Below are 25,820 nucleotides of genomic sequence, written 5' to 3'. Positions count from 1 at the left end.
TTGGGAATGGCTAGTATTGTAGATACAGTATATCGCCAAGGTGACTATTTGCAAGGATTAACATCTACCCCTTTGTGTTTCATAATCCAGAGTTAACTGTTCACTAACATATAGATTGGAGGTCCTCAACCCTTGCCAGATTGCGAGGCCCGTGTAAATGGCAGTAGAAGGACACACTAAGCATGAAAAAGTAGTTTCAAAATACTTTAACGCTGAACCCAGTATAAGTAAATATTGTCTAAATACAAGAGTCGTGTATATTGTTACTTGAATATTGATGAGCTTTGTGTATTTCTTCCAGATCTGTGCAATAATCCAGTGTGAGACTTGGAGCTTCCTGTAATAAAGACCGGTCGCTGTTCTTGTGCAGAGTGACTGGTCTTGTCTCCACCCTCTCCTGTAGTTTTCTACAAGCAGTCTGTAGTGGGTGGAGCCTGCTGAGTCCCTCCCACAGCTCTGCTCACTGCATGGTCTATGTACAGCCCTGTGATGATGTCACCACTATTTTTACAAGTGGATGTGCAAAGGCATTGGGTGAACACATATCCTTTGTGGCTACTGAGGAATTTATTTAAATTAAAGTTTTTGTGTCTGGAGCTCAGTTTTAAGGTATATTGGAATCCCAAACATATCTTTTTTTTTTTATCTCTTTGCTGTTTTTGTCCCATTGCCAACATTTTCCCTCACTTCCTGTCACTGAAACACAACAGGAAGTAAGAGGAAATCTCTCCATTGTGAGAGGAAATTCTCCTCTTGTAGAGGTTTGCTGTTAATTTTGAAGGATTTTTCCCACTGTTCTGGGGAATTCTGTAAAATTTTGGATTTGCTACCACTCTTCCCAATGACACTGGTAAATAGGATGAATAGAGAGGATGAATCTCCTCAGCAGAGACACAGACGACAATAAAATCCAGACAGGGGTTTTAACACATTCTATTCAAAACACATTAAAGCTTTGGCTTTAGATACACTTTAATGATAATAATGCAAATGCAGGGAGCTTGTGGTCAGTGCAGAGCTTGTCAATCAGTATAGCCAGCCATCTGTCTCACATGAAACTTCTGAAAGTGTTGTTGACAGATGACTGCACTGAACCAGTGGCGTAACTATAGCCATAGCAGCCCAGGCGACTGCTATGGGGCCTGGGGGTGGAAGGGGCCCCATTAGGTTGTTGAGGCAAATTAAACATAGAGCATGTGAAGATAAGACAGATTTGGAGTGGTTGCAGTTGATGACAACATTATTCCCCTGTAAAGTCTACAGTGTAGAAACTACTTTAGATACACAAGAGGAGTGTTTGGGATCCTGGCCTCATTATTCGCAGCTCAGAGAGAGGTCGTCAGTGTGGCCCCATCACATTTTTCCTATGAAGCCCTGTGATCTGCAGTTGCGGCCCTGCACTGAACCCTTTAAATGCCACTTTAGAAAAGATGAAGCTGGTAATTTACGTGATTTATCCAAATATCTCTTGTTCATCTAAGGACTTGTTTACACTATGGCTGAAAGGGGGCGCTGGTGAAGACGTTTTGACCCCTTCCAAGTGCCCCACAAACAAACAAAAGTGTGTAGTAGTCTGCAATCAGGACTTTGCAGGGTAGCAGGCCAAACATTTGATGCAACATTTGAGTCATTGCTGGCTTGGAGCACCTTTTGGGAGACCGACCATTGTTATTTGTCCTGCTGACCACTATCCTCAAAACTGAAATTGAGAGAAAATACAGACTGTTGAGTTGTCATTGGAACAGGAATAGAGGGGAAAGCTCACAATGGGGACACAATGGGGACACCTGTTCCGGTGACAACTACCTAAGAGGGGACGAGGAAGTTCTCCCACTTTATAAAGATTCCCTCTAACTTCCTGTTTCATCTCCAGGAAAGGGGTGAAGGTAAATCTCCAGACCGGGATACTAACAGCAAAAAATACTAACAGGGATTTTACCTCTTTACTCCTCTATATAAAACAAAGAAAAATGTTTTATTGGTTATACATATACTTTTATTTTTTTATACTTGTCTGGATTGTACAATGGTTAGTTTGGAACTGTAATCTTAAATCTGCTGCTTAAAAACAGGTTTAAACTACTCTATATAGACATTTGTGTTACCATATTCAGATGTAGGTAAAAATTGTTTTAGGCAATCTATGAAACTACAAAACTGCCCCCTTCCCCCACATACACACACAAAGCATTTATGGAATTTTAACAAAGTAATTAAAACTGCAATCTGAATGATGTCTATTTAGAAAAGGGCTTTGAAAAGCAAAGCAAACTGCTTTCTTTCCTTGCCTTTTCTTCAAGTATCTCTGCTTAGGGTTCACACTAAGGCCTCATTCACACACAACGCAAGCAAAATTGTATATTGCGTATATACGCGACAATGCGCGTATACACTGTGTGGCCAGATTATTATGACCATCTGACGTTTGGAGGCAAATTAGCTATAATTTTGCGCTGAAGTTGCTAGAGGACCAGACCATTATAAATAGGGAAGCAGGTTGTTTACCACGACAGTAGAAGTGATTTGTTTCTGAAGATATGGGGAAACAACGCGATTTAACAGCCTTTGAACGTGGGGTGATTGTTGGCGCTCTGAGCCATGGAGCGAGTATCAGCAAAACAGCAGAATTTGTTAAATGTTCAAGAGCAGCTGTTGTTAAAGTGTTTAAAGACTGGACTGTCAGCCGAAAATCTGGGTCTGAACGTGCGAATTGTGGCCGCCAGCGACTAGTCAATGTTAGGGCAGAACGCAGGGTGGCAAGACTGGTACAAGCCAACAGAAGGACAACAGTGCAGTGTCAGATTCCTCACATCACCTTTCAACATCTCGTGGAGTCACCTCGGGGCCCAACGAAGTAATCTCGTGGAGTCATCTCGTGGCCCAACGAAGTACTGATGGGGTGGTCATAATAATCTGGCCACTCAGTGTATACAAGTGTCTATGCGCGTTTATACGAGCGTATATGCGTATATGCATGCACTTTAGGCAATCCCAGAATGCATCACTCGTAATGGAATTTTTAATGTGCTGTACGCATGTATGCGCCTATACGCACGTATATACGCATAAACACGCGTACGTGCGCGTAAATACGCTGCCCGGACGCATCTCTGTTCCATTCTGTTTTTACGCATATACTGTATACGCTACGCAAATATACGGCTCCATATGCGACTAAGTGTATGGAGCCATTTATTTGTATATGTTGCATATGGTACAATACGCACGTACACGCGTATATGCACGGCAGTGTGAATGAGGCCTTAGGGTTTACAATTTTTATGTTTAGGGTTTACACTTTTTTTTATCTGTAGATATTTGTCCAGTTAATTGAAAGATTTTGTTTTATTACAATAAATGCAATTTGTAACACACCCAAACTCCTTTATTACACAAAGAAAGGGTATCCAGCAGACATAAACGGAGAGTTGGGGAATGGAGGGATTGTTTAAAGCCTCCTGAGATAGACAACCCCTTTAATGTCTAAAGTTTTAATAAGTAAATAAATTATATTAACGTTTATACTGACAGGGTATCACATGCAGGGATTGAAAAGAGTGTGGCAAGGTCAATGGTCATTGTTGACCTTCTTTATCGTACATATTGTACAAGGACATCAAGTCTCTTTTCAGTGCTACAAAGAGCTTGTTGAGGGATTCCATCCATATTCTTCTCTGGTTCTCGTTGTCCGACTTTGATGTTTTTAAGGCTGTGTAAGCCATGGTCAGCACTGTCCTCTCAAAGTCCTCCCTCTTCAGTGGACCACGGACCATGGACAGCTGGTCTCCCAACCTCCGAATATCTGAGATGGCCTTGGGGATGACATCATTGCACACAACATCAAAGGTGGTGGCTTTCCGCAGAGAGGACAGCTCGGGGTCGCGGAGGGTCATTCTGCTGTCTGGATCAATCTGAACTCCAGTGGACAGGAACTGAAAGAATTAGGAGGAAACAAGATATAAATCTGTAGTAATTAGTAAGTGGAAGAGATTGTCTTGGAAAGAAGAACTCAATCTAAATAAGAAAAAACTGTTTAATACTTTGCTTCCCTAAAATAAATCAAAGTTATACCAAAACACTTTCAATGGTACATTTAATAGCAAAAGGGAGCAAATAAAGAAGTTTGTTGTTAGGTTTACACACTTTTTAAGAAAAAAAAAGACTTTAAAGCTGAGCTCCAGATATAAAATATACTATTTTAGCTCTACATTCACTAATACATCATTAAGTGCATTTTTATTGCAAGCAGTGTAAGTGCCGGAATTTGGCTTGGTATCAGCAAAGCTCAGACAGGGAGAGGGAGATGCAACACAAGCAGCCAATCAGTTGTGCTGCAATGCTAATGTGGTAACAAGGAGCATGCTGAAAAGCAGAGTGCAGAGATATGAGCCCTTCCGTTTTCTGTGTCTCCTCACTGACCAGTCACAGGCTGTAAGTGTAGAGAAAATATAGGTCTTCTTCCCTGCCAGACAGGACTGTGCTGTGTAGCACAGATGTGTAAATCTCAGGATTGGACAGATGGAAATAAATACAAATCCTTTGACAGATAAAACTATGAATATTTAGCTGTTTTCCTGAAATTACGCATTAAACTCGCAGCTTTCCTATCCTGTTCAGTTGCTAAAGTAGCAGCTAGACCCCCAAAAGACCCATCTCCTAGAGTGTGTTCTTCGAGAGGTTGGGTGGTCACTATTTCACTTCCACTTCATTATGTGGCAGTGGACATTTTAATGATAGGTCCACTTTAAACAGGTAATTTTTAGAATACATTAAAGGAGAACTATGGGGTCAGTGTTTTCCCCATAGTTCTCCTTAGGGTAACGGGAGGACACAAACTAGCGTCCTCCCGTTACCATAAGCTCAGTATACTGCAAGCTACAGCTCGCGGTATACTGAGACGCCAGAGCGGATCCCGACTTAGACGTCGGGATCCGCCCAGCTGCGTGAGTGACAGCTGGCTCTGTCTATCTAGAGGCAGAGTCAGCTGTACTCGCCCCCTCCCCCGTCCGTTCCGCCAGTCAGCGCTGGCAGATCGAAGCGGGGAGAGGAGAATCCAGCCCCTCCCCCTGTCACGGCAGAGAGCCGTGACAGGATCGAGAGGTGAGCGAACCCGGTATGTGTTCGCTCACCTCCCGATCTACTGAGCCGACCTGTGACAGTCTCATTGTCACAGGTCGGCTAGAACTATGAGGTGAGTGAAAAGCACTCATGTCATAGTTCTCCTTTAAAGCCTGCATCATTGGAATATTCAATTACATTGTCTACCTTCTATTCCCTGTTTTTAATTATAGTAAGCCCCAGTAATACCTGCGAATTAGGCCAATGGCACAAGTCTCTCAAGTTCCTTTGTGATATTCATGCGAACTGCTGCGGGTGGGAGTCTCTGTACACTACAATGACAACCCCATTCGCAGGTGTGAATGGGGACTTAAATGTTTATTGTTATAGTACAGTTGCCCAATTGAAATCACAGCTACAGATATACTGTACAACCTCAATTCGTATCATTTTATGTCCAATTTTCTATTAAATCATTTGTGTTGAATGCCTAAATATGACTACACAGTCCAATAGGGACCAGTGTTTGACTATGCTGCCCAGAGCACTCAAGGGGCTAGAGAGCATGAAGTCCTTTGGAGAAGTGGAGAGGATGGTTAGGGTGATACTTTGAGGTTGGAGGTAATGCTGGGGGCAGAGTTTTGGATGTCTTTGTAAGTGGTTGTTACTATTTTGAATTTTATCCTTTGGGCAACTGGAATTAGTGATGCGCAAGGACAACGAAGGGGTGAGCTATGGAGTGCAGAGATATATTTGAGTGTCATCAACATAGAGATTGTACTGGAAGCCATGCAAAGTTATCAACTGACCAAGGGAGCAGGTGTAGATAGAGAACAGCAGGGGTCTGAGGACAGAGCCTTGGGGGACCTCTACGGAAAGAGGAAGTGAAGAGGAGGAGGTAGATTTGTAGGTGACACTAAAGGAGTCTTGTAGGCCAAGCGAGTGTAGTTTTTTGAGGAGGAGCAGGTGGTCAACAGTGTCAAAAGCAGCAGAAATATCTAATAGCAAGAGTAAGGAGTAGTGGCCATTGTTTTTAGCAGTTAGTAAGTCAATAATGAGTTTTAGGAGGCTGGTTTCGGGCGGAGTATTTTGGGCGAAAGCCAGACTGTAAGGCGTTGAGAATGTTGTTATCCCTGATGTGGCGGCTGAGGCAGCTGGACATAAGGCGTTCTAGCAGTTTGGAGGTGAATGGGAGTAAGGAGATTGGTCTGAGATTGTTAAGGTTGGTGGGGTTCGGTGCATGTTTTAGATGAGAGGGGAAGATGCCAGTAGAGAGGGAAAGATTGATGTCAAATGTGAGTAAGAGAGTGACTGGAATAGTGGTGAGGGAATAGGGTCCAAGGGGCAGATGGTGAGGTGGGTGTCAGAGAAAAGCTTTGTAACCTCCTCTTTAGTGACAGGGTCGAAATGAGAAAGTGGCAATGTGGTGGTGGGCCTGATACGTTAATTGGGGTCGATAGGTGAACAGGGGAGATCTCATCATGAATTGCAAGTAAATATCAGTTACAAATCATGACACGGCAGGTATATTCTCTATAAAGAGAAAAAAAATGGTGTGGGCTTTATTAGGAAATTAGAAAGAACAAGTCTGGTATGCAAGGTAAAGTAACCAATAAATAAATAAAATAGAAATAGATACATTAAACAAAAAGAAAATAAAAGCTGCTTGGCTTTCGATGCCTTGGCCTCTGCCCACTCACATTCCTTCTTGAAATATGAGGACCGGCAAGCAAACTGGGACTTGCATTCTCCATGCAATTGGTGGGTTATACCGTATACATGGCAGTAGTACTGTGGAATGTTATAATATAAAATAAAAAAGCAGTTCTAGCAGCTGTTATTCATTTATTTATCACCAGATGGAGCACTAAGGCTACTTCTATTAATGTATGCTTCAATTCAATCTCTGTACCTGTAAACTCACGCTTTGACCTTCCTTTTTCCAAGAAGACCTCTGATATATATATATATATATATATATATTGAATTTGAGCTTTAACATCAATCCACTTGTTACATTGTATTCATAAGTAGGGAAAGAGTGAGTGTGTCTTTGAGAACAGAATCTACTCGTCATAACTAGCACAATTCCCTCTCTGTATGTTAGGGCAAGTCTCTGGTCTTGGTTCATCCTGGAAGCGATCTATACATTTTCCACTGACCTCATAAAGCAGCTCCACCTCAGGCATTGATTTTTGAAGAACCGGGTCCAGGAATTGAGGCGAGGAGCGCCGCACCCGATGGGCGGATGGAAAAAACACCACTAAAAATAGAAGAGAGCAGGTAGTGGGGTGAATCTAGTACACGCAGGTCACTATATCAGAAGTCTGCTTTAAATGTAATAATTAGACCATTGTACAACGTGACATATTCTAAAAGTAGCATTTGATGCACCCAAAGTGGATTTATATCCTTTGTGGTTATTGAGAAATAGATTTAGATGAAATTATTTGTTCCCTGAGTTCAGCTTTAATGCAGCTATTACACTGGTGTAATTTGTGAAGTACGCTCCGTGTTTCTTATTTAATAATAATAATGGCTTTAAATAAAGAATTCTCATTACAATCATGAGGAAAGCCAAAGATCTGCATGACAATGACCTCCAGATTAGGATTACAGCATCGAGTTCCAGTCTTCTCTTTATCATTATAAATCCTCTGAAATTTGGAAGCGAACTTTGAAGCCAAGAGACTTAATAGAATCAAAATCATGTGCATGGAGCGGAGGGAGCGTATTCCAACATACCAGTCTGTTTGGAAGATCCTGGCTCCTTTCATGGAATTTGTGTCTCTGGGATGCTACTTCTGCACGCATTGGAAACAGCATGATGGCGGCGAATTCAGGATTGTGTATTTTGGTGCAGTTCATTAGATATGAGTAAGTGATTGGCCTGTGTATATGATGCTGTTTATGTAATATAAGGCCAGAGGAAATGTCAGGTGTTCACTGACAGTCAATGAATCATCAGAGCCAATAGGAACTGTGGACAAAACGTGATCCCAGCAGGACAGAGATATTTTACAGAAAGATCTGAAGAAACTGGCAGCAGTTCAATGGCAAGTGACATTTGAAGAGAACCAATGGGAGAGTATAGTGTACTTTTCCCAATAGTTTGAGCCAGCGTGTGACACTGCAGCTGTCACATGCCGGCTCTATAGCTCTAAAACTGAGTAATCACAAACCACATGCCCAGCAGAGATTCCCCCTCCCCTCTCTGTTCCTCAAGTGCTCATTGGAGGGACAGACAGGAGAGGGGGCGGGTACAGCTGGCTTTGGCTCTAGAAAGGCAGAGCCAGCTGTCAATCAGGCAGTGGGGTGGATCCTGACAATATTGTCAGGATCTTTTCCGGCTGCAGTGCGGCTCTGCGCTGTCAGCAAATAACAGGCAGTAGCCTGCTATATGCTGAGTTTTGATCACAGAGGGACACTAGTAAATGTACTCCTGTGACCCCCCAAAAAAGTAGCGCCAAAAAAAAGTGTTTGGCTATAGTTCTCTTTTAAAGTATAAGGGCATTTTATTATTTGGATAAAGTAGGGAACATTTAGAACCCATTACCTTTCGTTTGCTGTGTCCTTTTGGGGAGAATATCCTTAATTTCCTCTCTTGGAGACACAACAGGAAGTGAGAGAAAATCTTCTCACAGGGAGGGAGATTCCCTCTAAAGCTGGCCACACACTACAGTATACAAACTTTGTCAGGTTCTTGATGAACTGGCTGAAATCTGCACAGCGTGTGCCGCGGTCGGCACCCTTTCGATCTGCATCCCTCGATCAGCTGACCAAAGGAGTCGTTTGGAAAATCTTTGAATGAACAGTTGGGATCTCCAATCAGGCACTGTAGAGGGCCGCTCGCAGTGGCCTCGGAGAAGCGAGTGGCCACTCGATGACAGCCGGGTGAATGTGAGAGAGGGAGCCAGGGGCTTCGTTTAGCGGGGGTCGTGACGGCGCCCCCCCTTAGTCCTGCGCCCGGGGCAAGTCCCCCCCCTGCCCCCCGGTTGTTACGCCACTGGTTGGGAGCCAATCAGCTGCTTGTCACCAGACAGCCATACACCCACTTTATCCTGAATTATATAAAAAAAGATTTTTAGCTTCAGATATACTTAAAAAATATAAAGTACAGCAGAGCGATGATGTCACTGCTACATTTATAAGGTAATATCTGGTTTTGGAAAGGCATTTGGTGCACATAACATGGATTTATATCATTTGTTGCCCATTAGGAATATATTTAAATGAACATTTTTGTGTCCAAGTTTAGCTTCATGCTCCATAGAAATATCTTTTAAAATGTACTGTTCAGTGGAAAGCAGGACTTTTAAAAAGGCTTAAAGGGCAACATTAACAATGTTGGTTATGTGTTTAGATGAAGCACTGAGATCCTGAGGAATGCTGAATTAAGTTTTACTTGCTTAGGAGAACATTACATGTATGTATACAGCATTGTGAAGATAACAGAGAGAGAAAAAACTTCCTGTGTATCATAGATAAGCATGCACATAGAGACTAACATTGCACTACAGCGCCATCTATAGCTCAAAAGACAAAGTACATCAGTATATGCTCTTGTATTTCCAACAACAAATTGACAAATTCCTTCTACAGAATGCATTGGGGATGCTCTAAACCTGCCTGTAAAGTGGTGCATATGTACTGAAGGAAAAGTGACTTTTGCAAAGAAAATGTCATTTAAATTGCCAATAACTGACAGATCCCAGTTGTTTCAACATCTATACCAGACCCTTATCCAGGATAAGGGACTGATATGGATTGCAAGGGGGACCCCATGCAAAACAAACAAAAAAACTGTAGGTTCCCCCCAGGAATGCAAGGAGAAGCAGCATGCCAATGAGCTCATCTCTCTGTCACTCGGTTCTCTCCTCCTGTCAGTGTGTTCTTTGATAGAACATGTGCATTGCAGTACAACTGACTGCTTTTCCCTCTTCCAGTCTGAGTTTTGAAGTAAGGGGATTGCCAAAGGCTGTTGCAAAGTCACATTCAGGTACTTACCCTGCTTGCCGAAATATTAACAAACAGAGCTACAATAAGTTGTGTATTTTATATCTGTCTGGATTGCAGATTTAAACAAGATTGCTATTTATCTAGAAGTCTCATCTACTGTCCTGGATTGTTAAACATTTTAAAAACAGAAGGTAAAATACATACATGTGCTTTAAAAACAGGTGCAATGGACTACTTCCGCATGTCATATAATTAAAGCCTTGGCATTAGTCACATGATCTCTCAAACATGGGGCAACTATGCAGGCACAGCTGCTGAACATTAGCGACTCCCTTAATTTAATAAAAATATTAGCTTTCAAGCTTTCATATAAAAAAAACATTGCTTTAGATTGAGCCATGGTTAAAGCCAGAGATTTGCAAGAAAGTGAACTCCTGATTATTATTGCAGTACTGACTTCCATTCTTTTGGTTACTTGGATTCATTTTCTGAAGCTTAGGAGCGATTTTTGAAGCCAAGAGACTTAAGAGAGAATAAAATGCATATGTATGCCAATATAGAAGTCTATATAAAAGATTCTGGCTTGCGTCACGGAACGTGTGTCTACATCTGTGTGTACGTGAAACACTGCAACGCATTTAGGACTGTGTATGTTGGCACTGTGGGTCTGTGTAGGTGACGACGGGCTGTGTATAGAATGCTTTGTTTAGGCAATCTACACATAAGGCCAGAGGACGTGCGGGGCGTTCCCGCTAAAAGCCAAAGATGATTTATGGGAGGTGAAAATATCCTGAACAAAATATTATTTTTCTTCTCATTGTGTGCCCATAGTAAGCAGCTGTTTAAAGAGCAGCTCCAGCTGAACAGCCAAGGACATTGTAAAAATACCTTAATACAGGGGTTGACAACCCTGGACCTCCAACTGTTGTGGAACTACAAGTCTAATGATGCATTACAAGACCCTGAAAGTCGCAACAATCATGACCCCCATAGACAGAGGTTGCCTACTCCTCCGTTAATATGTGGTGAAATGTATTCCTTCAAATACTTTATATAGCAAAGCTACTTAGCAAAACCAGGTTGACAATATATATTTGTAAATGCTAGTATTGGATTGTTTTTCTTTTTACTTACATTCTTTTTTTCCTTTAAGCTTAAAATAGCTGAATAGCATATACCAGAAGGCCACCGCTGTACAGTAAGGGCTCTATTTATAATCAATTTGCAGAGCCATTTACACTATAAATCTTTCTAAGTGTTTATTCTGTGCAAATAGATGCAAAAAGGCACGTTCTTAGATAGATTTTCTTTTCAGGTTGAATGTATGTAATGTAATACTGCATTATAGCCACTAGATGGAGCTCAGGAGCTTAGGAAAGAATTTGTAAGGCGAATGGCTCTGCAAATTGGTTATAAATAGACCCCTAAGTATTGTCAGATAATTTAAAGGGAACTGTATTTTTTGTCCACATATTCTCAGATATTATTCAAATTTGTGGCTTAGCCATCTCCCGGTCAACAGTGTTTTTGTTGAAAAGCTTTGCATTCAAGGACACTTTTCCTGAAGAAGGGACCCTTCCAGCACCTAAGAAATTTTGGGGTAGATCGGTAAGGTGTGGGTTTCAGATATTACTAAAACTTTTGTTTAAAAAACTCTTTAAAAAAAATAAAATACTTTTAGTCTGTCCATAGAAACCCCATGCTAAAGTCTGGGTGCCGTCATCTCCTGGCACCCCATTCCTCAGCTTCCAGTGGTGCAGAGAAGAGTACCCTTTGTGACATGAACACATTCTGCAGAGTTGGGGGGTTGGACATTGAGGAGACTGGTCTCTTAGGGCTTTTTCACACCACATCCAGTGCGATCTGGCACGGTTAGTGGCCAGAACGCACTGGATCACATGGAGCAAGCCTCCCTGTGTTCTGGGGCAAGAGGGGGTGTGGTGGTGCCGTCAATGGCACTGCAGACACGCCTCCCCCAGAACATGTGGCACAGCAATGCCTGCAGTGCGATCGCATAAAATAGTTCATGTACTGAGGACGGGAGGCGTGTCTGTGGAGCCATTGATATTAATTGAACTGCCACGCCCCCTTTCACCCCAAAACGCGGGAGGCTTTAATTATGCGACCCAATGCGTTCTGGCCACTAACCATGCCGGAGCGCACTGGATGCGATGTGAACCGGCCCTTAGAGCACGGCTGGGTGGCTTGGGTTACAATGTTGCAATCTGATCGCTGGTAGAGAGGAGACAAAGGAAATGCTTCTGCCTGGCCACAGCACACTGAAGACATCATCATAGCCTAGACAAAGTCTCTGCACTGGAGCTCAATGATGGCTATTTAACTGTAAAAGGTTAAGCCTTTAAAAAAAAAAAAATGATACTATTGCTGTATATTGTGACACTAGGAATAATTCAAGGAGACTCATAAAGTTACAGACAGGTCGGCTTTAAGAATGAATGAATTGTAGACAGAAGATGTTCTGACATGAAACTATTTTATTTTAGACTCACTGTTGGTTTATTCACAGCCCAAGCTCTCGGGAAAAGTTGCAGAATCATTACCCTGTAGGAATATATTATTCGTCGCTCAGGGAAATTGAAATTAGTATTTCTAAAAAAAGAAACAGTGAGTCAACTGGCAGATGTCAGTTTTCCATACGTCTCCCCGTGAGCCCCGATCACTGCCAGTGTGTTAAAAATACCTCCACACACAGCTGGCACAGAGCGAGGTGTGTCCTGGGCACCGAACAGAAGCCGGTCAGTGTGCTAGTGGGTGGAGGAGATGTGGCTGAATGGGGTCATTGTGTGTTGTGTGCCAAGGTTAGCTCTGCTCTGCAATATACTAGTAACTACGGAGGTGCTTACCCAAGACTAGAGCCAATAATCCTTCCCTGTCTAAAGTTTTGCCTACCTCCTCCCTCAAAGTAAAAGAATATGAGCTGGCAATGCATGGCTTGATTTTTGCTGGCGATGTGTTCGATGCCAGCTGGTAAGATCCAGAGGCATAACGAAGTCTCTTCCTTCCAAAAGTGATATTTTAGTTATAGTTGGGCTAAGTCAACCTCTAAAATATATATATATATACTGTGTGTTCCCAGCTCCTCCTGTTATATTCTCAATCATCATCACAGCAAGTATGCAGACCCGTGAATTGGGCTTTTAAAACACATAATGTAAACTCAACATATGTATTTGCTGAAATGACTTTGTACTTTCCCTTTTTCCCTTTGTCTGTTCCAGAGATTTTGCAGGGTGTCAGAAATCTCTGAAAGATGTAAAAGAGAACTCCAATGAAAACTTTTTTTTGTAGTGTTAGATCCTGGTTGGCCTTGCCATGACTTAATACATTCACCATACATTCCTATAGTGGATCCACTACAGGTTTTCTGACACCATAACACTGCTAACATAATGCTGGTGTCACTCTCCCCTCCAGTGGAGTCACCAAAGGAATATTTCACTCTGTGAAATGCTTTGGAACTTGTTGGTGCCATAAAGATAAAATAGCCCGTTTGGATTTTCTTCAATACGGCCGTGCAATCAGCATCGATTTGCTTTATGAAGGTAGAGCAACCAATCAGATTACTGCTTACAGGAGTCAATGTAAAAGGTTTCTATTTGTTATGAGTTACGCAATGTCATCTCCACATTGTGCTCCGCCTGAATTTAAAAAAATCCAAGTATTTTCTGCCCGGTGGACTTAATATGGTTTACTCCAGGTCACAGCATGCATTCTGTACTGCTGGATCCCTAGTGTGGAATTTCTATGGCGTCCAACTGTCATACTGTGAGCAAGATCATTAGAGGGGAAATTACTGGCCGGAGACGCAGTGATGGCAGCAGGGAGAATTCTTACAAGCACATTCTCCTATAAACTTCTGCAAGGATGTCATTATGACTGTTGTAAAGCAGAAAGCTTCTCTACCATGGTGCTTTTATAGCCGCAAAGGAGAAGGAGAGAGGGGGAGGATTTCATATTAATGACCATGGTTTTGGAATAGGATGTCTAACAAGCTCATATAGGTAAAATGGTCAGTAGGGGTTTGGTTTGCAAATAGTTCCATGCGTCTTGCTCAAAGTTTAAAGTTTGTGAACTTTGCAGTAAACCCCCTTGAAATCTATAGGGGGCAAATCCTGGTAATCAATTCTGGCCACTTGTAGGGCTAATAAGCAAGTGATTGTCGAACAAAAGGCATGAGAAACTGGGCACTGCCATAGGGAACATGTACCAATGCCAAAATGAAAAAATAAATAAAAAATATCTGTCCCTACACAGAATTGTCAGTTCTTCCTAACAGCTCCAAAACTCTTTCACAATATGGCTGCTGTGAGCCCTCCCCCTTTTACAGAAAGTTATCCATTCCTTAGGCTGTTCTTATTTTTGGCACCGAACCTCCAATGTTTTCAGCCAAAAGTTTGATCATTTGTGAATTTTGTGTGTCCCGGGGATTCGTCGCGAACCCCTGGCAGAGGCGATCTTGAATCTCATCCCTTAATGTTGAGGTGCCCACTAATGTTTGTCCAAATAGAGTAATTAAAATGTAACAAGTCTCGATATAGTATTATAAGCAGTTCGCTGTCATAAAACAAGTGTTACCCAATAAAAGTTTTATATCGGAAGAACATAGTTTGACAAACAGACCTATAGAATATGGTTTGAGGTATTAAACCTTTCAGATGTCCAGGCACACATGATTTAACTACATCTGTGCTGGACTGCAGATGTACACGGCATGCAGAATTATAGGTTGTAAGACCCTGTAACTCATGACAGTCTCTTCAAACCTTTTCCTGACGCTGAGAGACTTTGATCTGGGAACATGAAAGGGATACGATCCACATGGGCACCTGTAAGGATTTAGTTCCATGTGTGTTAAAAGGGCTGACCAATTGTAGGCAACTTTGACTTTCTTTTTAATGTAGAACTATGTCCTCCCTTCAAAAAAAGTGCTGCAGCACTTAAATATAAATGCATCTGCTCTTTTCTCTTAGTCCAATGTGTATGGAGGGAGAACCTTGGCATCTTTGCCTTGACCTGCTTCCAGCCCAGAAGTTTATGGTCGTTTCTTGATTCTTTACTAAACTTCCTAACAATCAGGAGGCTCCATGCCAGGACATAAGAACATTATTATATAAAGGAATTTGTTGTATTGGTCAAATATGTTTGCATTTTCTTCTGAATATTCCACATTCTCTCTAATGCAGAAGAACAAGGACTGGCCAACTGCTTGTGTGAAAATGTTAAAGAGGCAGTCCATCCAAATGTGATACTTCTATTTTAGATACAGTTCAGTGGGCTAAATTACCAGCTGGTTCCTTACTTTTTTTTTTGGGCACAAGACGTGTGCAGACCTGGAAACTCAGCACAGGTTTGGTGGGAAGCCTTCATAATGGGCACAGGATGTCTACAGACCTGGAAACTCAGCACAGGGATAGTAGAAGCCACTCATAATGGGCATAGGAGGTGTGTAGACCTGCAAACTCAGCACAGCGATAGTAGGAGCCCCTCATAATGGGCACAGGAGTTGTACATACCCAGTAACTCAGCATGGGGTGGTGGGAACCCCACATAATGGGAACAGCAGGTTTCCAGACCTGGGATCTCAGCACAGAGATGGTGGGAGCCCCTCATAATGGGCACATGTGGTGTCCAGACCGAAGAATTCATCACAGGAATGGTGGTAGCCACTCATAATTGGCACAGCAGGTGTAATGACCCAGGAACGCAGCACAGGGATGTCACCAATAGAGTATCTGAGAGATAGAAGAGACTATCGGGAGGTTTAACTATTTAAAGCCTACCAAAACTACTTCTTTGTATTGATATGGATTAACCACCCCCTACAGAAACAAAAATAACCTCCCCACAAAAACTGTTGTTGTAGCTTCTTAAACATCGATAGCTGTTGGTCCTGTCACCTAGTGATAGGACCAATCGTAATAAAACTACGATATGGGGGGAACTCAGAAAAAAAAATACTGTTTTGCTGCTGGTGATGGACTGCATCATATACCATATGTCATTTTATATTCCATATTAAGATGCTTCTGAGTTGCTTTGCCTTTTGAGTGTCTACTCTGCCTTTTTAAATACATGATTGTAATCAGCAGTTTCATCCAAGTTCTTCTAAGGAAGTTCTTCCAATAGACACATTTAGGGAGTTAAGGTTTTATGAATATCAACATATGACACAGTGGTTTTAACTTGTAGAAGAAGCTGGGGTCACTGTGAGCCTTACGGAGCTGCCAGCTGGCCATGGAGGAGAGGATTAAATGTGACCTCTATGGGACTAACCGATCAGTCAGTTCTGCAAGGATCCAAAACCAAGAAATAATTGTATTGCATTCCTCATGTGTTCTGTCATTCCAAGAGAGGCTTAAAGAAAAGCTGTGTCAATTACCCAATTGTTTGAAGGGAATCATGAGTGACACAATTAGGGATTGTTTTTGAATGATATTTATATTTATTTCAATGAAGCATGATAAAAGTATACCTTTGAACTTGTAACTGTTAGTTGAATGAAAGCTTGCACCTATAAAAATAAGGTCCGCTGTTTATATTTGCCCCTCGTTCATTGCATAATCGCTATAATGAAGTTTAAGAAAATAAACTTTCCCCCTGTGGCACCTAGGCAAGGGTGCTATCATCTCTCTCCCAGGCAAGATTTGGGTGATTTTGCAGAAAAGATTCTCCTAGCACTGCAGTGTCTTCTCACAAGTTCTGGAGAACTCAGCATTCCCTTGACGGAGGATGACAGTGTCACCACTAGCAGCATAGAAGCCAAGGAAAGGTGAGTATAATATTTTTTTTTCTTCCCCTAGGGGTAAAGGTGAGGGGGCAAAAATAAACAGCCGACCTTGCACATAGTGAAGGGTCAGCTTTAAAGTCCATTTACACCTTTGTAAGTGATTAGCATTTATTGTGGTAATGTAGAGGTGCAGTGATGATGTATATGTGTCCACATTTTCATAACTCACATTGCAGGTTTTCTTCATTTTTTTAATGAAGTTTTCCTAGGCCTGAAGCCTAGAAATAATGCCAGGGTCAGATGTAAAGTAGACACTAAACAGCTCTCCCCCACCCTTGTGTAACACGATCAGTAAACAGCAGCTCTGCCTTTGCACACAATACACTGTCTGGGGAAGGGGGGGGGGGTTGCCACTATGTGGTGGGGGAAAGGCCACTTGTACTATACATAAATTACTTGCAAAGCACAATTGCAGCCATTTCCATATGGAGATGAAGAGGAAAGCTAACTAACTAAAAAATGTAAGTTTTAGTGTTGGTATAAAGCAACTGGATATGCCTACTTCATGTTCACTTGGTGTACATTGCTGGCATATGTTTTTTTGAAATACCTCAGCAAAGGTGGAAATGGGCTCACAATCAATGAGTTAAAGTGCATGTACAGCCTAAAAGTTTTGTTTTATAGTTTTGATGAGAGTACAGAAAGCTTAAAATCCCTGTTCCATTTATTTGGTGTTGTGTCCTCACTGGGGAGATTCACCCTCTCTATGTGTCTTAGTGACCACTGTCACCGGGACAAAAAGTGATGGGAAAGCCAACATTTTACAGTTGTCACCAGAACAGGAGATGAAGGGAAATCTTCTGAAAGGGACACCTGTTCCAGTGACAATTGTCTAGTGGCTCACTTAGACAAGCCCATGTGCTAAAATAATCGGTTTTAGCATGCTGGCTGGTGTCCCGCATCCTGGCCATGGGAGGTGGTGCCTTGCATTGGTAAAACGCAAGCCACTGTTTACCTTTTTTTTTAAAACTGTACTGAAATGTCAAATTGGCATTTCATTAATTTGTAGACACTGCTGGAGTCAGACAAGCTCTTTTATGTGCCTGTAGTGTGAACAGGGCACATAGAAGAGCTTTGTTTTTGATGTGCCCTTGCAGTGACTGGTGTTGATCAGGTATAGACAATGACAGTCATTGCACAAATGTGTCAATGAGTCCTACAAGAGGAATTCTACTTATTAGGTAGAGATTTCCTCTTATTTCCTGTTGCATCACTGGGATAGGAATATCCCTAATGGAAAAAAAGACAGCACAAAAAAGACATTTTAGAACTCATGAGGACATAAAAAAACAGAGATGCCAGTGCTGACTTTTTAACCTTGTTCACTGCGCGTCGTGTTTGTGTGCGTTTGATGTCCGTCAGTCCATTTATTTCAATGGGCTGCCCTTGCGCGACAGACATAGCAAAGTAGCTCATGCAACATTTTCAGCTGTGAGAGTCATACATTTTTTGACAAATTTGTTAACAAGTAATGGCACTGCAATCACGTCACACGTTTTTAGTGCATTGCGTGAACATACACTATTGTGCAGCATGTGATATCATGTTTGTCTGACGTTGAATAAAGACAGAGCGATGAAGCGGACCTCTGGTGCGCTGGTGACTAATTCCTACAAACTTTGGCGCCCATTCACGCAATGCCAAAGTGTGAACACAGCCTTAAAGAGTTTAAAGGTACAGATTCCAGGCCTGTCATTCTGATCCCTGGCTCCACTAATTAGTGTCCAACCTGTAACAAGCATGCAGTCAGTAAAGTCTAGGAAAGTCTTAACTTCTGTCCTGCATGTTTTAGTCAGTGACTCTCTAGGATTGGAGCCAGGATCAAGATGACACCCATGATGCAAACAAGTCAGACATGCCTCTCCCATATACTTATCCTCACAAGTTTCCTTTTAGAACGCTTTGATTTCCAGCTTATTATTTGCTCATCCAAGAGAAAACAGTGAATTGTTAACCAAGCCTCCCTCACCGACAGAGTGACGTCACCAGAAAAATCAATATGTGAAAGTGGAACTTTTTCTGCACAATTTTGCTGTAAATCTTTTTACACTTCTGTATTACCGGTTTATGATAATCGTTTGAAAATAGTACATATAAAGTTTTCCTTCAAGAATTATAACATAAAATTGTATACGGCAACCTTTAAATAAGTATAATAAAGATTTTTTGCATAATTTTGATTTCAATTTTTTTTAAAAGCCAGCTTGATTTTAAAAATAAATCCATATTTGCCACCTGCTGGTGAAATTGGCTTCCACATAGTTGTAGAAGAGCAGTACTAGTAGGCAGGGTAGAAGGTACATGGTCCCTGTGCGGTGGTATTCAGAAGGACCTGTTCTCCTGGGTACAGCTGCTGTTCCTCTCAGCAGTTGCTTCTGTGCTCTCTGAAGCCTCTTGTACATTGACTTATGTCTGGCTGATTTTTTTTAGTTTCCACTCTTACACATCTGGAAAGAGTCAGGAATGTGGCACGTGAGAGCTCGACCGCTTGAAGAACCCAAACATGATTTCATTCTCTGCATCGCTTCGTCTGCGCTGTAATCGGTCCTGTGGGCCTGTATGGTATCACCTGACATGGAAGTTTTAAAAAATCCAGGGTCACAGCTTACACGGTTTTACAGGAAAGGTCAATTGATCCACAAATAATTCCTTTTTCTTAAAAAAGATTAGATGACTGAAGTAGACAAAACTTCATCTTATTCACTCAGCTCAGTGAATATTGACTTTGCTAGGTGGACAGTCTCTATGTCTGTAGCTGTTAACCTCAAAGTGATGGTACACCTCTCCTATGTGGACACTGACAGCAGTGAAATCTTTGTGTTGTACTGTTAGAACCTTACTCAGGTTTTTCTGCCATCTGTGATTTCCTGTCCTGGTGACCCCGCCCCCCTCATTTCTTCTCTTAGTGGGATAATAAAAAAGGACAGAAAAATTGCCAGAGTGCGGTCACAGATTGTGATAGAAAAACATTTCCAATATTACATCCTCTCTGGAACAAAAAGGAAACGTATAGTGTATTTTCAATGAGCACCTATTTTAAAGCTGAACTCTTCCTTTCTTCTTGTAGTCTTCTTATCCAGCTTGCACAGTTGTACCGGCTCCTCTCCTGTACTGGAATTGCTTACGCTGATCTTTCTGCACACTGTGAGCTTCTCATAATGTGCATTAGAAGCTGCAGCAAGTCAGATACAGCCAGCCTCATTTCCTGCCTGATGTCCACTGTCTTCTAGTTCTTTCCTCCCCATCCTGACCTGCCCCTTTCAGCTATTGGATTTCACTTCATGGAGGCATTAGCACCACATGAAGGCATCACCTAGAGCAGTCTGCATGCAGATGCAGTATGCCTAGAAACACTCACTCCTCCAGACTGACATCCAGCTATCAAGGCATTATGATCTTTGCCTAGCTCTCCTCAAAAGCCAGCCCACTACTTGTATCAGGGCTGTTGAAAGGAGTAATGAGACAGTATGCTATGATATTTTCAGGAAGCTATGTACAACACCCCGCTGTCCCCTTCCATTACCCATGATCTGCCTACATTGTATAAAGAAGTATAGAGATCTAGGAATGATGTCACTGGGTCTAAAATTTGGATTTTTACATACTCATTTTTACAAATTCTTTTTTTATTGTGGGATAATAGATATTTGTAGATGAGCCAATAGAAAAGCAATGATTTGACATCCCTTGTTAAAGTTTGCCTGTGCCCACAGTGTTCATAATACAGTATTTTGATATTCTGTGCAAGAAGTAAAAGCACTATAAAACAAGTCATTTTTCACCTCTGTAGCTATAGGCAATGTGGAGATATCCATCTTCAATATTCAGAACTAAGGCACCAAACTTCCAGCTTTTTGCCTTTACTTTCTATTGCAGCAGAATCTTGGCAGCCTGCCAATCTTCTAACACAAACACACAGCAGCAGGTGTTATAAACCAGTTACCAAGTCACACCATATCCAGTGCGTTCTGGCACGGTCCAAGCCCAGAATGCACTGGATCGCATCAATCAGGCCGCCCTGCGTTCTGGGGTGGCAAGGGGCGTAGCGCTGCCCTTCATGTCAAAGGCACCTCTGGCACTCCCCCCTGCAGTGCAATCGCCCGCACCGGAATGCGAGGTACAGGAATGCCCTCCATTCTGCTGCAGTGCGATCGGAAAAAATAATGCTGCAGGTACTATTTTTTTCAGATCACACAGCACTGGAACATAGGACATTACTGTACCTTGTGTTCTGGTGCGGGGCAAACGCACTGAGGGCGTGAGGGCGGTGGTGTGTTTCTGCGCGTGTTTATTTACATGAATGGCACCACCACGCCCTCCCTGCCCTAGAATGCAGCCCGGCTTGATTTCTGCAATCCATTGCATTCCAGCCACAAATCGTGCTGGAACGCACTGGATATGTTGTGACTGGGCCCTTAGACTTTAGGCAGGGTTCACATTAATGCTTTGTGGTAACCGATAAAAGAGAACTATGGCCAAACCTTTTTTGGCCGTAGTTCTCTTTAGGATCACAGGAGGGCACATACAAATGTCCTCCTGTGACACAAAACTCAGCATATAGCGGGCTATTGCTGGAATTGTCTGAATCCATCCCTCCGCCTAATTGACAGCTGGTTCTGCCTCTCTAGGGGTGAACCTGGCTTTTGAGTCTTTGTTGTGGTCTTTGAGGAACTTTGGGAATGAATTACTGTACAGTGCAAGTAGCTACAGAGGTCAGTGACTGTTTGTTTTAAAGCCTTACTGCTTGTTAAGCTTATGAAAATACTTTATCAATGTCCATAGTCTGGGCAAAGGTACATTTAGTTAAAGGACAAGTTAGGATTTCATAAGCTCCCTGGCAACTGAGCAAGGTATTTACTAGAATTGGACTATTAGTATTTCAGCCCTTTTGTTGCTATGTATTTATCTGTTCCAGAAAGGCTGGTAATAAGAAAGCAGTGCACAAGGCAATTTTGTATGTATTACCTGTCAGATAGAGCACTGAATGTAATTTCTGATTGGACATTATGGGTGAGTGCACCGCTGTCAGCCTTATTATATAAGCTTGGCTGTTTCCAAGGCATAAAACACAATTCACTGTATTTTATTTTGAATTGGACAGAAGAAAGGTTTGAAACGAGCTTAGAGAATGCAGGAAATTCTTCCCATAACTTCAGTGCCTAAGACGTTCTCTTTCCCGGAAAGTTTTGCTGGTTTATCTGGCTGTTGTGTGGAGCCGCTGCTTCTTCGGAATTCCAAAAACTGGAGGCTGAGTATCTGTAGGCTGCTTTCCATCAGCTCCTGATGACCCCCTGCTCAGTGCTCCCTGCAGTCGTCTTGTCACTTTGCCATGAGATAGGCTTCAAAGAGGTGCATTGTGGGATGGAGGAGAGACATAACATAAGCAGCACAAGAATGTTTTCTGCTGAGGGAAGCAGAATGTCTTCTTACAGAACATGGATGTGGAATGTCCTGTCCAGCTGAACACCCAGCGTCCTCTTCAGACTGGAAGAAGACACTGTGCAGAAGGTACTTGTCAAGCCAAGATTCACACTAATAATTTCTGCCTTTCCCTCCATTGTTTTAAAGTGAACCTGTCACAAAAAAGGGCAGTTCAAACCAAGCATGTAACGAAGTGATGAATTGAATTAGCATAGAATACCGAATGTCCAATGATGAGTAGATCCTAAAATATAGGCAGCTGAAGTTATATGCAAATATTGCACTTTTCCTGTGAAAGCTGAAGTTGGTCATTCGCTCTTTCTCCCAGGGCCCATTATTGGTCTCTTCAAGTTATTACCGAGGCTTAGTAGGTGGGAAAGGTAGGCCAAGCACAGCTTTTAGAGGGAGGCTATGTTTGTAAGTTTTATTTAGGCTATTGCAATGCTTTTGCAAGTTCCTGTTCAGTGACCCATGCCTTATTCCAAAGCTCACAAGATGCTGTCTGGTGGACCATTCATCAAAAAAGGCATTCTTTCCCCTCCATGCACTCAAATTCCCTGTCTCACTACTTAACGCTACTAGGAGTTGTGTTGTAAGAGAGCCATCCTCAGTACCTTGGGTCAGCTCCAAAACTAGGGGGGTGGGGGATGTGCCCCGGTTGCCGCCTCAGCAGGGGCGCCGCCGGCAGTACAAATAAAAAAAATTTCAGCAGGGAAAAATGTAAATTAATACTTGTCCCAGGTGGTCAGCACCCCTGTCCATCCATCCATCCACCGGCCACTCTGCAGGCACTGCCAGGGCACCTGTCACCTGAGGGCGCCGGGGAAGGGTGGCCTCGGAGCACGGTCAGTGTCTCTCAGCAGGAGTGATTTTTTTCATACGATGGGAGCGGGAGGATCCAAGGAGGCAAATGGCAGCAGCACAGAACTGCAGGGATCAGGAGCCCTCCTGCAGTCTCACAATGCTTCTATATTTCCACATACATATATTTATATGTATGTGAATATATTATATATACTGTATGTATATATATATATACTTAAAGGATGCACAGACACTCCCTTTGAAAAAGCTGGGGAGTCCAGAAAAACATCATGGGGTCTATTCACTTAGCTGCTGAAGGATCTAGCTGTAGCTTCGGCTCATCCTTCTGCTAGCTTCGGCCCCAAGACCCCGTCGGTCCAGTAGAAGCGAAGGGCTGCTGTGCGGGCTATTCACTATAGCCCATACAGCTCCCGAAGTCGGCCAAGCGGCTCAGCGAGCCGAAGGCATATGGTGAAGGCCATTGGCCGGCCGACAGCCTGCTTCTGACAGCTGGGCGGAGCCAGCCGTCATCTTACGGCTGGCTCCGGCTACTTGCAGAGAGATCAGCATCCCTGCTTACCAGGTAACCAGGGACGCTGTCATTACACACTGAGAACCCGGCCGGGCCACTATGATATCACAGCGACCTCTCTGTGTTCTCAGTGTGTAAAGACATCTGTCATTCCTCCTCCGGACGCTCTGGGAGTCTAATAGGCTCCCGGCCGCCTGGGAGAGAAACACTTTCTCCCAGAACGGTTCACTTTGCTCGATCAAACAGAGGAAACCTTTCCCTGCTCGTTTTTTTTCTTTTTCTTCTGACATAGGAGCCGTTGCCTGCCGTCAGAAGAAAAAAAAGAGAAATCACCATAGGAATGCATAGCCAGATTCCTATTGGCTATTTAAATTTGCAATAGCCAATAGCAAACTAGCAAACACCCGCCCACTGCTGCTGTCAATCAGCAGAGGGGGACCTGCAGTTCTCCATCAGGTCCCCCTCTGGTGATTGACAGCAGGAGAGGGCTGGTGCAATAGCTTGTTTGCTATTGGCTATTGCAAAGTGAAATAGCCAATATGAATCTAGCTATGCATTCCTATGGTGTGTTGTTTTGTTTTTTTAAACAGCAGAACCGCCGGACAATAGAAAACAGTTGGGCGAAGCTAGCTGTCACTGCTAGCTCCGCACAATCGTTTTCTATTTTTTTTCTACTTTTTTAACTATTTTTCTATGCTGCTCAGTTCCATAGAGGGACCTGGCAGAACAGCCGAGCCGAATTCGGCCGACCCGAACCCACACGAAGCCACCCGATGTACGGCTGATTTCAACCGATATATGGCTGGGATCAGCCGTACCAGCCCAAAGTGAATAGCCGAACAGCGTTCTTAGTGAATAGACCCCCATGTTTATCCAAGATGGTTCTCAAGCTGTTTGTCACTACTGTACGCCAGACCAGACAAATATATTATGTTATATATATAGGTCCCATGCTTGCTGAGGACCTCTAGGCAGCCTAGGAGCGCATTATTTACAGCACCAGCCGCACATCTCCTCCTTCCCACAGACCACGCCAGCCTGGACTTGCCCACACAGCCCTCTATAGCTGGTGGTATTCTGCATTGCTGTATAATGTATTTCTGGGCTTTCTAGTCCTCTATAGCTGGTGCTATTTTGCATTACTGTATAATGAATTTCTGGGATTTCTAGTCCTCTATAGCTGGTGGTATTTTGCATTACTGTATAATGTATTTCTGGGATTTCTAGTCCTCTATGGATGGTGGTATTCTGCATTGCTGTACATTTATATGAGAATACAGTAGAAAAGACTCACCCTCCTTTAAAATAAATACATTGTGTTGCTTTGCAGCCTGAAATGAAGACAGACACAGTTTTTGTTCTATCCAGATGTATTTACTCAGTGCAACTTATAACATCCAAGTGAAAGATATAACACCAATATGTCAGGAAAAAATTAAATATTCAAAAACAGAATAACTGGAGTTGGAAAAACGATCACCCCCTTGTGTCAGTATTTTGTTGAACCACCTTTTGCTTTAATTACAGCCTTTAGTCTGTTGGGATATGTCTTTACTAAATTTGCACATCTAGACTTTGCAATATTCGCCCATTCTTCTTTGCAGCACTGCTCAAATTCAGTTAAATTTGATAGTGACCGTTTGTGTACTGCAGTCTTTAACCCCTTCATGACTGAGGCCTTTTTTTCATTTTTGCACCCATGTTATATTCCACATTTTAGGCCTGAAAATGACTTAAAACCCCCACACATTATATATTTTGTGAATGCCAAGACCCTATAGAATAAAATGGTGGTAGTTGCAAATTTTTATGTTGCCTAATATTAGCACAACTCCTTATGAAACCCCAAAATTTAGTGACAAATTTAATGAAATGCCCCAAAACACAACAAAATACCAATTTTTTTAATGAAATATAAAAGATGAGGTTACAACGAGTAAAACGATAGCCAACATGCCCAGTTTAAAAATTGCGTGCGTCCGTGAAACGGCGAAAAACTGCAGTACCCCAAAAAGTCCACAGAAGACGCTTTAAAAGCCCCCACAGGTCATCAATTTAGAGATACCCCAAAATACTGGCCCTAGAATTATTGCTCTCACTCCGGCGTGCACGGCAATACCCGGGGTGGTGGCGGCCCCTTCTTCGGGACACAGAAGCGATCTGGCGACAGACAGGTAAGTCGCCATAGTCACTTCTGTTGTAAAGCCGACAGTCGGCTTTACAAGTTTAAACAGAGTC

General features: G+C 42.6%; 1 protein-coding gene across 1 annotated transcript; it reads right to left on the bottom strand.

Annotated features, from left to right (window-relative positions):
• Nucleotides 1–3,375: 3,375 nt before the first annotated feature.
• Nucleotides 3,376–19,211, bottom strand: FAM180A (family with sequence similarity 180 member A). Its single transcript, XM_018558562.1, has 3 exons — nucleotides 19,054–19,211; nucleotides 7,221–7,325; nucleotides 3,376–3,932 (listed from the first exon to the last, which is right to left on the bottom strand). Exons 1-3 carry the CDS (start codon nucleotides 19,126–19,128, stop codon nucleotides 3,576–3,578), a joined length of 537 nt encoding a protein of 178 aa, XP_018414064.1. The 5' UTR covers nucleotides 19,129–19,211; the 3' UTR covers nucleotides 3,376–3,575.
• Nucleotides 19,212–25,820: the final 6,609 nt, after the last annotated feature.

Source organism: Nanorana parkeri, unplaced genomic scaffold (genome assembly GCF_000935625.1).
Source record: "Nanorana parkeri isolate BGI_ZX_2015 unplaced genomic scaffold, ASM93562v1 scaffold346, whole genome shotgun sequence".
NCBI classification, from domain to species: Eukaryota; Metazoa; Chordata; class Amphibia; order Anura; family Dicroglossidae; genus Nanorana; species Nanorana parkeri.
The sequence above is the reverse complement of the archived record's forward strand: the minus strand, read 5'-3'. Positions and strand labels throughout refer to the sequence as shown.

What these genes read in the sequence shown, in the direction of transcription:
- FAM180A (XM_018558562.1), bottom strand. Translation starts at nt 19,128, where the DNA reads ATGTACCTTCTACCCTGCCTACTAGTACTGCTCTTCTACAACTATGTG. An exon ending in ATTTCACCAGCAGGTGGCAA is followed by an intron (nt 7,326 to 19,053) that starts ATATGGATTTAT and finishes TCTCTTCTATTT; the next exon opens with TTAGTGGTGTTTTTTCCATC. An exon ending in AGGTGGAGCTGCTTTATGAG is followed by an intron (nt 3,933 to 7,220) that starts GTCAGTGGAAAA and finishes TAATTCTTTCAG; the next exon opens with TTCCTGTCCACTGGAGTTCA.